Source organism: Natator depressus, chromosome 2 (assembly GCF_965152275.1).
Source record: "Natator depressus isolate rNatDep1 chromosome 2, rNatDep2.hap1, whole genome shotgun sequence".
NCBI lineage: Eukaryota > Metazoa > Chordata > Testudines > Cheloniidae > Natator > Natator depressus.
The window spans coordinates 217,421,516-217,436,726 of record NC_134235.1 but is presented as its reverse complement, the minus strand read 5'-3'; the positions used below and the strand labels follow the sequence as shown (position 1 = coordinate 217,436,726).

The window sequence follows — 15,211 nt, the reverse complement described above, 5'->3', positions numbered from 1 at the left end:
AGTTGTTGCAGGGCTAGTGGTAGCTGGAAGATAGGCTTCTCCAGGGTGAGGGTCTGCTCTGCTCCTGACAGGGGAAACAACTAAACTGAATGCCTGTTTAGGGGAAGGATGGGTACCCTGGGGCCAATAACAGGATAACCCCCCACCCGAGAGACGGGATAGGAAAAGGTATCCTCCTGTATTTTGTGTTTGTGAATTTGTTTCTTTTGTTTGGAGCACTCTTTGGGCCTGCCCCAAAGCCTTCCTTGAAAATATTGATAAATAAAAAGGGAAAGAAACACTGTCCAGAGTGGGGCTGATTTGCTCCAGGCCCTGCCACTAGCAAAGGGGGAAGCGCTAAGCCTGGCAAGACAGATGAGGTGCAAAAGCTCTGGAGGTCAGAGGCAATGTACTGTATTCTGAATAATGCTTGTAGTATCTCAGCTTGGGGGGGGGGGGGGGGTAATGCTCACTCCCAAAGACTACAATACCTACAAATAGAATAGTGAGTGGACTTTAATTCCTGAAGCAGATTTATGTTAAAAATGGAGGGTTCCATGGACAGAGGGCCATTGCAACATACCTACAGTGATACAAACAGCCATCCTTTAAAGATGGAGGATGCGTTACGTAAGAGTCAGTGTTTCAAGCACATTTTGTTTGTGTAAATTTTTTTAGATGTTTGACAAAAAAATTTTCAAGTCTACTCAAACTACAGTAGATTAATTCTTTTGCAGACTATCTAGAATTAGGTCTCTTCAAAGGTGGTAGATAAGAAAAACAATCAAGTTGCTGAATATGGATTATAAAAGTAACTACCCACCAGACTAATACTAGTATGATACTTAAATATTCAGAATGCACCTCAGTTTACCAGTTGTTTAAGTTGTTTTTTTTCCAAACAAGGATAGTTGCATCATTAAATGCTGCTGTTTAAAATATTGAATACTGATTCTAACATTATTTTAAGATCAGCACTTTTGAAAAACCTCTTAGTATTTTATGCTAGGAAAGGCTACATAAGATGGAACAAACCTGCAATCTATTTTCAGGAACAAATCCATATGGCTAAGAAATATACCACAGACATGCTTTATTTTTTACACTTTGTAATGGGGTAGTACTACAAGTCATGGCAACATATTGCATTTAATAGTGAGTCCAGAAAGTTTAGGCAAGGCATAGTTTTCTTTTCGATAACATTTCAATCTCCAGAAAATGGTTTCTATTTTGTATGCTGCATTTAACAGTGTAATAGTTGCTAGTCAACAATTTACCTTTATGAATAACCAAAACTAAGGCTTAATCAACAAATAAATAAAAGTGCCTCTAACAAAAGAGGTAATTAGTGCTATCTTGCATCATAATACTCTCCAGTATAAGAGCTTATAAATCTGGCTTCACATTTAAAAATTATGCTAAGTAGCTTTAAGAGGTCATTAACTGACAAATGTACGAAGGATAAAAACCCCAGCGATTCAATAGAATCAGTAAGTTTTAAGTACTTAAATATAAAATGTAATGGAAAGATGCTATGCAAATATTTGCATCTTGTCCATGCTGGTTCCCCAAACTATCAAAAGGCATTTGGTTATACTGAATACGTCTTAGGGCTTGTCTACATATGCAATATTGCTGCAGCTGTGCCACGATAGCACTTCAGTGTGGACATTACCGATGCACACCTGAGGGGTTCTTCCCATCTGCATAAGTAATCCACCTCCCCAAGAGGCAGAAGCTAGGTCAACAGATGAATTCTTCCATCCACCTAATGTTGTCTATAGCAGGGGTTTAGTTTGCATAGCTATGTCTCCCAGGGATGTGGATTTTTCCACACCTCTGAGAAACATAACTATCTCGCTGTAAATTCCCAGGGCAGACCAGCCGTTAGCATGACTTGGTCTCAAATTAAAATTAACCAACATTCTTCCAGTTTAGGTCAGTTAATTCCTCCTTAACCTGCGAGGTGAATTTTTTTTTTTAATTTCATTTTAAAATTCTAAGCCATGATACTTATAGAAACTTGCCAACCCACACCCAAAGCATTACAAGTATGAAGATACAGTACTTGTCGTTTCAGGTGGTTTAATCTATGCTACAGTAAATCTGTTTTGAAAAAGCATAAGCCTTTTTCACACTTTTATAATCTGCAAATTGCTACAAGCCTTATCATCCTGAGGTCCTTGCTCAGGATCAGGCCCTAATTTTGTTAATATTTGTTTTTACTTTATTAAAAACGTGAAATCCATTAAAGGAAATTCAAAGTTAAAGGTTCACATTTTGTCCTTGCGGGTGCATTTTTTATTTATTTATTTTTGTGCATTTCCAAAGATACTTCCCCAAGAAGTAACTTGAGCCAAGATGTAAATATGCACAAGGTAGTATGATAACATTTGTTAACCCCAGAAAACAGGGGATACGATAAGAAAGCTTCTGGAATGGTAAACATTAAGACAAAATATACATAACAAATGCACTGATATCTAATATAATTTACAATAACCATTTAACCATATTTATCAACAGAGTATGTAACTTTAAGGTCTGTCCTCACAGATTAACACCATTTTGTAATTCTCTTGAAGTGGCACAAAAAAGATGGATATAATTTGCATCATCTCAGTTTAATAATCCAGTAAATTACAAAAAAGACAAAGAGTGCAAAGAGCATCATGTAGCACAATAGTTTTGTCTGGCTCCCTCTGGAGAGTGTTTTCAGTCTGCCTATAGTCGCATCTAGAAATCCACCCGTAGAATCAAAGTCAGAGTCCTATGAAAAAGGAGAACATAAAGAGAATCATTCTAAGCAAGTAATACCACGCTACAATGGACTCGGCACAATCACTTCTTGCATTTGTCTTTTCTTCTTGTATTTAAAGTATTAAAAAACCATTTCAAACCAGCATATGAACAGGCAGTTACATCTTGCTAGCCTATAATAAAGGGAAGTCCTCATTTCACGTCCATTCCATCCGATTACCTATTTTCAGGTACAAGACCATCTTACGCAAGTAACCAATTTTCTTGGATTTTTGCTTCCCTCCTCCATTTTTTTAAATCAATTCTAGCACTGACATGCCCCCTGTACAGGTTTGTCAAAGCTATATTTTAAATCCTATTGCATGTTTGCTTTAATGGAGCAGAAATAGTTAGACTCATCTGGGACCTACCAATCTTTACTGCTCTTTAAAAGTTATATTCATACAAAGGCCATGTCTATGCTTACCGGGGATCGATGGTGCTGCGATCGATGCAGCAGGGGTTGATTTAACAGGTCTAGCAAAGACCCACGAAATCGATCACAGAGCACTCTCCGGTCAACTTTGGTACTCCATGGAACAAGAAGATTAAAGTAAGAGATGCAGCGCAATGCAGACACTGCAGTAAGTCAACATAAGCTACGCTGACTCCAGCTACATTTTTCATGTAGCTGCAGTAGTGTAACTTAGGTCAACTTACCCCAGTAGCGTAGACAAGGCCAAAGTGTTTACATGAGGAAGCACTGCTGCTATAGAAATAGTAGCTAACGGTCAATTTGGAGGACAGAACTGTTCCTCCTTTTTGTCCCTATGATAATTAACATTTTTGTGGTATTATATAACATAAGGGATAAGTTCTTAGTCCCGTCACTACAAGATTCTTAATATAAAAAATGCCAACTATAAACAAGCATATGTATATATCACTGTAAAAATTAATAAGATTAATTGCTACATACTTACCATGTCTGATAACATTTTATTCTGATTTTTAACTTCTGTTCCAATTTCAATGGAAAGCTATAAAAGAAGTGAGCATTACCATTACTTATATTATTTGAGCCATATAAACCAGATTTGACTATTATATACTGGGAGAAGTCATTCTGAAAGTATCTGTCATCTCCTGTGTTTTTCTAGATGTAGTAACATGGATGCTATATTTTGAAAGAGGCTAGAGAAAAGCATCTATGAAATTGTGCACAAGTGCAATAGATAAGGCCCTCAACTCTGGGACACTTGTTACTTTAACACCATCCCCCTATGGCAAAGTGGCTCTAACCTGAATGCATCCCCCGACATGCAGATGCATCTTCTGGTGATGTAGTGCTACCACCGCATCTACATTTATGTTGTATTAGTTTACGACAAGAACATATACAGCCTAAAGACTGGCATTATTTTATGGTATACATTTTTCTCAGGATTTTTTTTAGATTCTCTATAAAGATTGATTCTGGAATCAAATATTCAGAATAGAGAGAAGTGTTTATAGCCTTTTCCCTATTTTTCTCATTTTACTAAAAACCACTCTTCACAGTGGAAGAAAACATAGCATGAATTTCCAGAAATTTAAAAGATATGGATGAAATTTACATAGCAATATGCTACTCAAGGGTGCAGTTATTAGGTTATTGACACACCGCTTGGATGGCTGAATGTACTGTCTGTGTTCCTGGTTCTCAGTACACCTGAAGTATATGGCAATCACCTAACTAATGCACACCCTGGAGTAGCTTATTGCTATATTATTAACATGTTGACAGCAGAATTTCAAACTTTCCTATCTGGGGCCACCCAAATGACCTACTTTTTTGTGTCATGATCCCACTCCCATGGTCTTTTGCTCTTTTTGTATGAGGGTACTGTGCGGATGATTCTAAGTGGCACTTATCAGGAGTATAGCACAGTGCGGGCAGTAGATGGTTAGGAGTGACAAGCTGTGAGAGCAGAAATCAGAGTTTCTCCTTCCCTCCCTTTAGCTCACTCCACTAGATCTTAGCAGTCACTGTGTTTTGGTGATTTTACTTCAAAATCCCAACCACCACCTGTGATGCAACCCCCAATTTGACAATCCTAGTTCAAAGTATGATTTAAGATGACAGCATTTATTTAAGCTAATGTCCCTATGCTTGTCTAATTGGAACCAAATTGCTTAATTATGAGCAACAGTCTGAGCAATAAGATTGTAAGGGCTTTCATTCTGTAAAATTCATTGCCTTGCACCACATCTCTAGAAACGGCACCTATAGTGAGGGCTCCAAAATGTTTAACAGGTTTTGGAATGGATTAACTATTGGAAAAATGGAGTTTCTTGTTGAGTAGAGTGGACTCTCAGGGTTTTAGTTAAAAAAGGATTTATTTTAAAAATACAGTCCTCAGTCTCTAGAATGAGTTTCCCTACTCAAGAAGTTTCTTCTTTTGAGGATGTTACTTCCAAAATAATTATTCCATATTATAAATTCATAAATAGATGTAGTAAAAGTTGTCCAAACCTCAACTTAAAGGACTTGATTGTTCTTCAACTACTGTCTCTGCTAAGTACAAGTAGTCTAATTTCTTAAATTAACAGGAACAAACAAAAACCTGGTTGTCAGGTCAATTATGGAGCTGAACCCAGGCTTCTAGTTTCCCTGGCCAGTGTGATTCATACTCGAGGCAATGCTGACTTCTGGAGTTGAGAATATGCAGTAAGTATAGACTGCTGTCCTCATCAGGCAAGTAGCTTCATGATTAGCCAAAAAGGACAGCAGGAGCTAAAGTCTAATTAAAGAGGAAATCAGCTACACGAGTGAATGCACTGTGCTTTTTGACTGGCAATATTTTGTTCCAGTATTCAATTTATGTTCTAAACTTTTCCTCTATTGCTGCTTCACTGGTTCATAAGATTTTGTGCACTTAATTCAATCAAAGTGATGATGCCACTATAATTATATACTTACTGATTTTATGGCAGAGACTTTTGTACGCAGACTTTCAGTTAACCTTTCATTTTCTTCTTCGTGTACACTATACCCACTGTTGGTATAGCCATAGTTACCGGTAGGTGCTCCTTCACCTGAACACAAAAAACCCAGTAAATCAGGTCTACAGACAGGAAATATCATCCAAGCAAAATACAGTATCATGGGGATCCCAGTCCATCTATGGTTACAAATGCATTTCCTTGTGCATCCCTGCAGCATCCTCAAGAGTGAGCAAGAGACACTGTTAACATATACAAATTCTCTCAGCCATTTAGAACATTGAGTTTAGCTTTCAGTTCAGAAATCAGAAAAATTAAAAGGTTCTTTGGTAACCTTGATTTAACTAATTCATATATCACAACCCAATTTTGCCCTCAGATACAGTACATTTGTGTATTCTCCAAGGAAGACAGCCTGAATGTTAAAAGCATACCTGAAAGTAGAACTGAGTCCATTGTATATTAAGGTATACATTCCCAACTATGCTGTATGTGGCATTCAGGAGCTAAGGTTACTCAGTAAGTCTTCATATTTTTGACTTTGGAATGTTTACATTTGTAACCTGTTATATGAAATATAGGTTTTAATGTCCCTTTAGTTTATAAAAAGGGAAAAGGATTAACATACAGGCTGCATAATCAGAGGTTTCCTCATGTTTCTACCAGCAAGAGACCTCTGCCTTGTGGTGGGATGCTGCACTTGGCAAGTCGTCTACTAGGTGGATGAAGGAGCTTCACAGACTGTCAACTGGCAGATGACTGACCAGTAGAGGAGAGTCAGTGCCAAAATCATCAGCTTAGTATGCTCACCCTCTCCAATCTCTAATAAAGAGACCATCCAACCAGCAGCTAAATAGCATACTGAGAGAGGTATGCACCAAGATCCCTGCATTCCCCCCTCCCACCCACACACACCACCCAGTACTCAAAGTAAAAACAGTCTAGCTTTGCAGGGCTAAGAGGAATAGCAGGGTGAAGCAGGCCACAAGTAGAAGACATATCAAGGGAGGTGGCTGGATAAAAGCCTGGGTTTTTATCTGCTAAATTTTAGAGTAGAGATTGTATTTACTTTCAGCGAGCAATCTAGTTCCTATCATCATTTATCATGACTAGCTAAAAATTTCAAATCACACTAAAACTGTTTGAATCCCCTCGACAAATTAATTCTCTCAGTTCATCTTTGAAAAGGTTTTGAGAGAGAGGAGACAGAGCAGTCATATCAAAACTAGAATAATGCACTGATATCTCAACTGATTTCCCACTGTACTGTACATAGTAAAGGCATACATAGGAAAACTGGATAACTAGATAACTGATATTATGGATTTATGATATTCCGTAATACCACGGTGGTTTTTTGTTTGGTGGTTGTTTTTTTTACAGATGCAGATTAAAAAAATTTTTTTTTTTTTTTTTTTTTTTTTACACCAGTTGGCCTGATGACAAGTTTTCAATAAGGATGAATGAACTGGAAAGCTTCCATTTTACTATCATGTTACTCAACAATGGGGAAATGGATCTTTTTTCTTTTATTCTTTTAAATTTTTTTCCAATCAGATTTGGATTAAAACCAAAGTTGGCTCAAAGGGAATCTTTTCGCAGAGTCACAAGCATGTGCCAAATATGAAGTTATAACTGAAGTAACCTTATAGTACTCATTACTAAGTGAATATCATAGTAGGAACGTGTTTACAATGGACTTCGATAATCCGTAGCTTGGAGCCAAAATCCGGTAGTTATACATCAAAGATCATTGCAAGAGACAATCTTTTACAAATGGAACAAGCATTCCAAGTCTTTTTAATAAGCAAACCCCATATTTACATAAACCACAACTTCAAGTGGGAATGGGGTTGCCAGACAGGTATGGAAGAAGTACAAAGGGCAGACTTTTGAGAGAAATCAGTGCTGTGTGTGTCCTGTCCCACAACATTGTGTGCTATCATTGTGGGAATAAGCAGTATGCAGTAAGCACAACTGTGTAACAGGCAGCCAAAGAAGGCACAGGTGGGCTGGAAGCAATGGCAGAAATTATAAGTATTTATAAGAATAGAAGAATTTACCTAGACAACCTCTCTCAATGTGCCCCAATCTGAGGGGGACTGGGTAGGAAAGTAGAAACTGAACAAATTAAATAAAACAGATTTCTCCTAAAATAAAATGTAAGTCTGTCAAGAGTTGTGAAATAGGAAGATACAGGATTCACGCTCATCTTAAAAGTGCACAAAAAATTATGTTTCTTTGGATTCTTTAAGATCAAATATTCTGTTAACTGGAACCATCTACTGAAATGATAGAGCACAAAGTTTAATGAACCTGTAAACAAGCAGGACATTTTTTAATGTCCTCATAATAGCGACGTAGCCACACGATAAATTTAAGTCACTTTGTCTGGCCTTCTAATAGCTTTTCAATATTAGTTTCATTCAGGAACAGTATGTTAGTGCCCCACGCTGGAGGGGATGACGAAAAACTCCCAGGGCCTCTGCCAATCTGCCCTGGAGGAAAATTCCTTCCTGACCCCAAATATGGCGATCAGCTGAACTCTGAGTATGTGGGCAAGACTCACCAACCAGATACCCAGGAAAGAATTCTCTGTAGTAACTCAGATCCCACTCCATCTAACATCCCATCACAGGCCATTGGGCCTATTTACTACGAAGAGTCAAAGATCAATTAATTGCCAAAATCATGTTATCCCATCATACCATCTCCTCCATAAACGTATTGAGCTTAATCTTGAAGCCATATAGGTCTTTTGCCCCCACTGCTTCCCTTGGAAGGCTGTTCCAGAACTTCACTCCTCTGATGGTTAAAAACCTTTGTCTAATTTCAAGTCTAAACTTTCTGATGGCCAGTTTATATCCATTTGTTCTTGTGTCCACATTGGTACTGAGCTTAAATAATTCCTCCCCCTCCCTGGTATTTATCCCTTTGATATATTTATAGAGAGCAATCATATCTCCCCTCAGCCTTCTTTTGGTTAGGCTAAACAAGCCAAGCTCCGTAAGTCTCCTTTCATAAGACAGGTTTTCCATTCCTCGGATCATCCTAGTTGCCCTTCTCTGTACCTGTTTGAATTCATCCTTCTTAAACTTGGGAGACCAGAACTGCACACAGTATTCCAGATGAGGTCTCACCAGTGCCTTGTATAATAGTACTAGCACCTCCTTATCTTTACTGGAAGTACCTCGCCTGATGCATCCTAAGACCGCATTAGCTTTTTTCACGGCCATATCACATTGGCGGCTCATAGTCATCCTGTGGTCAACCAATACTCCAAGGTCCTTCTTCTCCTCTGTTACTTCCAATTGATGCGTCCCCATCTTATAACTAACATTCTTGTTGTTAATCCCTAAATGCACGACCTTACACTTCTCACTATTAAAATTCATCCTATTACTATTACTCATCCTATTACTATTACTATATACTATTAGTTTACAAGGTCATCCAGATCTTCCTGTATGATATTCTGGTCCTTCTCTGAATTGGCAATACCTCCTAGCTTTGTGTCATCCGTAAACTTTATTAACGCCCTCCCACTTTTCGTGCTGAGGTCAGTAATAAAAAGATTAAATAAGATTGGTCCCAAAACCAATCCCTGAGGAGCTCCACTGGTAACCTCCCTCCAGCCTGACAGTTCACCTTTCAGTATTACCCGCTGTAGTCTCCCCTTTAACCAGTTCCTTATCCACCTTTCAATTTTCATATTGATCCCCATCTTTTCCAATAGGAAATGCTGAGAAGCAAAACAATGAATTTTATCAATTTGCAACCTCCTTTTTATGTTGAACATTACCTTCAATGTAGCATGAAATGAGCAACTAGGAGAAGTGTCTGAAGCCCTTCAACCTTAGTATACCCATCCAGACATATTTAAATTTGCAGGTCTTGCAAGTGAAGAAAGGGGAAAAATTTAAAGAAACAATATTACAGAGTAAGCTGGTGGTAACCCCTATATTTTGGTTACTTTGACATCAATGGTTTAATATGACCCAGGAATGGGTACAAACATCCATTCAGGGAAAGTATGTTCCCATTTAATACTGATCCCATATCTGAACAGAAAATCGAAGAATACTGTCCGAATTAATCCTAAACTTCTGATGCATGGGTCACATGATATAAATCCTGAAGTATTAATACCTACCCGTCCTAGAAAGTATTGTGGAAGCTCAAAAATTCTTACACTATCACCATCAACACCATGGTTGGTTGACCGAAAGATGAGGATGCCCAAACTTCCCAAAGACTGTGGAATTCAGGAACAGTCTCTATATTTGCACCCAACTACCATAAATGTTAAAATATATAATGAGCACAAACTTTTTAAAAAGCACGACTTTTAATCAGAGGCGGGGTAGATAAAAAAAGAAATTTTTAAAAATTGGATTTTGTTTATTTAAATTGGATTTTTTTTTTTTGATAAAAAAGAGTTTTAATTAAGATACATTAGGGCTCAAAGATATCTCATCATGGAATAGAGATTATAAATTCTAATTCTATAGTATGAGATAATATATTCATGTAATGTTTAAGAAAAGTTTTGTAAATGAGTTCCAATAGTTCATGGATTAGGGACCCAATCTTAGGGGGTTCCACAGGCGTCTGTATAGATTATTTAGGTTAATCCTTCTATCTACCCAATGGGACTCAGTGCTCAGTCTAGAAGATACCAGAGATGCTTAGTTTTGCAGTTCTCAAACTGTGGATTTGTGTCTCCAGAAGTAAAATGCTTGTTAACAGCAAAAATGTTTGTAAATAAATAAACAAACAACATATAGAGGTGAGAAATAACAGACCTCAACTCTGTTGTCCCTCTGCAAATTTCTGACCACAGAGTCAATCCCTTACCTCTCTCTAAAAGCGCAGAGTTTCAAAAAGTTCAATGAATAGAAGATTGGGGGCGGAATAAATCTGGACAAGGAGAAGAAGTCTAGAGATAAACGTGAGAAGCGAGGGACAGATGCTTGTTTTGTTAAAATATTATATATTTGCTGTAGAAGAAAAAAATCCAGAATACTTAACTTTGCTGTTTTAGTTAAATAAAACGATTTAAATGTCTGTCTGGTGATGTTCTCCTCCTAATACAGCATGGCAAGAAAATCCTCCAAATATTAATGATTAACCCTTTGAACTGGAGATAGTTCACCTCCCAATGACTTCATAAATATCTGCTTCAGTTACTTTTGGTGAATGAAATAACCAATCATTCATTTTCTGATATAGCTGTAAAACTAATCTGAAAAGTTTTCAAAATAAATCACTTTAAAAACGTATAGTTGTGTACCTTCTAAAAAATGAAACCTCCATCTATCTCTGAGTTGTGAAGAATATGTATTAAGGTAACAACAACCAACAAGAATGCACTTTTATGTAGAAAACCATGATTAAATCGAGTCTTCCTGGCAAGTGATTTAAATCAAATCCACCCTGATCAGAGGACCACAGCGAGAAGCACTAAACATTTTTTTTTTTTTTTTAAAGCTATGAAGGTGTGTTTGGAGGGACCTGTCACTACAAGCTGACCATTCCTTCAGTGGAAATCTGACGTGATTTAATTAGAGAACCAGACCCACACAAAAAACCCAGAAGAATTCAGAAGCAGCTATGGAACCTATTACTTAACTAACACGATTCATCCCAAGCACAAAGAAGCATCAGAAACGTGGCTGATAGAATAACAGAATTTTTTCTCTTCTAGCATTTAAAAGTAAAGATCAATATTTCTACCCCAAATCTTGTTTGCAGAGTATGTTGTATCATGCAGTTGCATCATAATTAGAGCTCTGTGTTTGTCATGGAGGGGGCGGAAGTCACAGATTCCGTGACTTCCTGAGACCTCTGAGACTTCTGCAGCGGCCAGTATGGCTGACCCCAGGGCCAGATGCTCAGGCGGCCTGGGGACAGCCACACAGGCTGCTGTGGGAGTGGCCCCGCAGCCAGCTGCATCAGCTGCTACTGGAGTGGTCCCGACCCCAGAGCCAGCCGCTGCTCTGGCGGCCCCAGGCAGTTGGCCTCAGGAACACCCGAGCGGTGGCCAATGCAACTGGCCCTGGGGACTGCCTGAGCAGCGGTCCCCGGGGGCAACCAGAGCAACCACAGCTTGGTGGCCCCCCAGGGCTTCCCTGCCCCAGCCACTGGTACCGCAGGCTCCCCCTCCCCTCTCCAGCACCCCTCACCCCCAAAATTCAATAGGTATTTATGGTATAAGTCATGGACAGGTCACAGATCCTGATTTTTTGTTTCTTACCTGTGACCTGTCCATGACTTTTACTAAAAATACCCATGATTAAATCATAGCCTTAATCAGAATGGAAGACTGGAAGTAAAATAATTGTCCTAGATCAGTTGAATTCTGTACATTTAAAAAAATATATTGTTGGTATTGCAGTAGCGTGAAAGGCCATATCTGCACTGTATGCTTCTTTTGACGGCGTGTAGAGTATGTACTAAGGTGGCCCTCCAACCCCCAGCACAGGTTTAAATAGCAGTGTAGACAGGGAGGCACAGCTTAGGTGAGTAGAGTACAGACATGCCTGAATAGTCAGGGTATGTACTCTGGTACATATCCTACATGGCTCTCTATTTGCCCGAGCCATGCCTTCCTGTCTACAATGCTCTTTTTAGTCATGCAGTGTCCCGCTGCTTCCCAGCTGGAGACTTTCCCTTTCCCTGCCACAAGGAAAAACACCAGCACTGGGTAAAGGCTCTGGCAGGGGGAGGCAGCAGGGAAAGGTTCTGGCGGAGGGGAAAAGGTTCCAGCAACTCCCCACTTCTAGAACCTTTCCCCACTTCAAGTAAGGACTCCAGCAAAGGGGAGGCAGCAGGAAAAGGCTCTGACAGCTCCCTGCTGATGGAGCCCTTTGCTGCCAGAGCTTTTCCTTACTGCAGATAAGGATTCTGGTGGCAGGGGGAAGGCTCCAGCAGAGTAAAAGGCTCTGGCAACTCCCCACCACAGGGAACAGGTCAGCCTCTCCCTGCCAGAGCCTTTTCTCACTGCAATGAAAGGCTTGGGGACCTGCTGAAGTCTTTCCATGCTGCCCTTTCCCCACACCAGAGTCTTTCACTGACATGTAGCTACACACTGCAGTATGGACGCAGCCTGTTTTTCACTGCACCATGTAGCTACACATACCCTACACAGTGTGTAGTGTAGATGTAGCCTAAGGCCCCCAGACAGAAATCAGGGCTCTGTTGTGCTATTCATGATAGAAACAACATAACAAAAAGATGGTCTACTGGCCCAAATAACTTACAGTCTAAGGCCTCATCTACACATAACATTTACACTAGCATAGTGATTTCAGTCAGGAGTGTAGGTGAAAAAAAAACTACACACTTGGTGACATAGCTCTGCTGACAAAACCCCCAGTGTATACACAGCTATGCCAACAGAAGAAGGCTTTTCTCAGCAAAGGTAAGGTTATGAATGGAAGTGGTTTTTATACCTGCAAAATTCATGTTTGTTGGCAAATGCTGAGTCTACCATATGGGCTATGCTGCCCTAGGCGATGTTTACACTACAGATCCTAAGTAACAGAGTCTCTTTTACCACATTCTGAATGGTTTGGTCAAAAACTAACTCCTAACTACTTAGTAGACTGGGTAATCCATTATTTTATTCTTATATTTTATTTACATAATTACAGTTGTGTCAATTTGGACAATGTTTTCTCTCATTTACTTAACTTTTTCCCCCATTAAGGGGAAAAATCACAACCTTACAGTAGTGAAAGGATTTAACTGCTATGTCCTGTACAAGTAATAGTGCCCGTCCCCAGACAACAACACGTTCATAACTTCCCATACCAAAAGAATTTTTACATAATTCTTCCAATGGCCAATATTCTTGTTACCCAACAGGGTTATTTCCAAGCCACACTCTAGACACAGCCGAAAGTTTGATGCCAGCTGCAGAAGTAGCCTGTCTTCAGGCAGGATATGAAGGGCAACAAACAGCTAGACATAAATTTTACCAATATGTTTTTCAAGTCACAGGCTCTGAAACAGAGTCCACGAGCTTAGTACTAGCATACCACAAAACAAAAAGGCAAACACAACAACAGCATTTTAAATGCATCTTCTTTCACTTTCTGTCACCCTCAGCAGGTTGGAGAATGATCTCTACCACAGATTTACATATGGGTCCCGAGATGACTCAGGCCTCCCACTTTCTGTAAACAACAACTGACTGCTCGAGGGTACTGAGAGAAGGCCTGAAACAACGACACCACTCAATTACGGGGGGGGGGGGGGGGGCAGGAAAGCAGCAGCTGGAGTGGTGGGGGTCTGATAAGCTGTGACCAGCGAGGTGGAAAGAAAAGTATCCCAAGGGCTTCCCCGAAGAAGTAGCTCAGCGCTGGGATGGTGTCTGGCTTCTGCAGCCTCCTCTCAGTGCCACTTACTTCACGGGGGGCGGGGTGGTGCACAGCCCCGGCTGGGGTAACCGCCCTGGAGTTTAGCCAGAGGCGAGTTCAGGCCACGGGTAAGGAGGCCACAGAAACGACTCAGGCATCATTTCCACCTGCTTACACGGCCCGGTCACCCCCCAGCTCCCGAGTCCGCCCCCCAGCTCTTCTCCGCGCCCATCCGCCCTGCAACGGCCCGCCGCCGGCCCCCGCTTACCCAGCCCAGCGCGCCTCATCCCTGCGGCGGGAGGGGCCGGGGGCCGCCGAGCAAGGGGCTCTGCGCCTCAGCGGCCGCGGCCAAGCTCCGGCTTCCGGGCCCGCCTCAAGGGCCGCCCCTCACCCCAAACGCCACGACATCGCTGCCCCGCAGCCCTCTGGGTAACGCAGTCCCTGCGCGGGCGGGGCCCTTCCGGCCGAGCCCGGGGCCTCCTGGGTAGCGTCGTTCCGGCGCGGCGGCGCCACCTTGGTCCTGCCGCTGTGTCGCAGCCGCGACTCCAAGGCAGGGGAGGAGCGTGCGGGTCAGCAGGAGTGGGCGGGGCCCGGGCTGGGCGCCCGGGGAAGTACGTCGGCGGATACGGGACGCTCCGGCGCCCTGTGGGGCCAGCCCGGTGGCGCGGCGGGGGCCGGAGCGGCAGCCCCTGGAGCAAACCCCTGCGTTCCCGCAGCAGCCCGGGGCCTGGGGCAGGGCCCCGCCACCTTTGGCCCCAGGCGGTGGCTGTCCGCCAGCGCCGCCCCGTGCGCTGTATTCCGGCAGCTGCAGGCCAGCTCCTGCGCCCTGTCCCCCTGTGCTATGCCCTCGCCCTTTGCGCCCGTGATCCCCTGCAGGCTTCGCTTTTCTCTCCGCTTTCTTCTCTTCTCCGCTTTCTCCTCCCTGGGCCCCTCTCGCCCGCTCCTGTTATGCTCCCTCTTCTCTCCCGGGCCCTCGTCCTGCCTCGCTCCCCCTCACCCCTTCACTTTCATTTCCTTTCATGCCCTCCACAAGCCAGCCCGGAAGTGGTGAGGAGACGCAAGGGCTGCTCGGGTCAGCCGCGTTCTCCAGATCTGTTGACTGAGCTGTCTATAGATTTGCGCCTGTCTTATTTCCCAGCGTCACA

General features: G+C 41.8%; 1 protein-coding gene across 1 annotated transcript; it reads right to left on the bottom strand.

Moving 5' to 3' along the window:
* Window positions 1-1,050: 1,050 nt before the first annotated feature.
* On the bottom strand, window positions 1,051-14,602 carry BET1 (Bet1 golgi vesicular membrane trafficking protein). Its single transcript, XM_074943367.1, has 4 exons — window positions 14,335-14,602; window positions 5,681-5,796; window positions 3,702-3,758; window positions 1,051-2,749 (listed from the first exon to the last, which is right to left on the bottom strand). The coding sequence occupies exons 1-4, from the start codon at window positions 14,351-14,353 to the stop codon at window positions 2,594-2,596; spliced, it is 348 nt and encodes a 115-aa protein (XP_074799468.1). The 5' UTR covers window positions 14,354-14,602; the 3' UTR covers window positions 1,051-2,593.
* Between the last annotated feature and the right edge of the window lie 609 nt (window positions 14,603-15,211).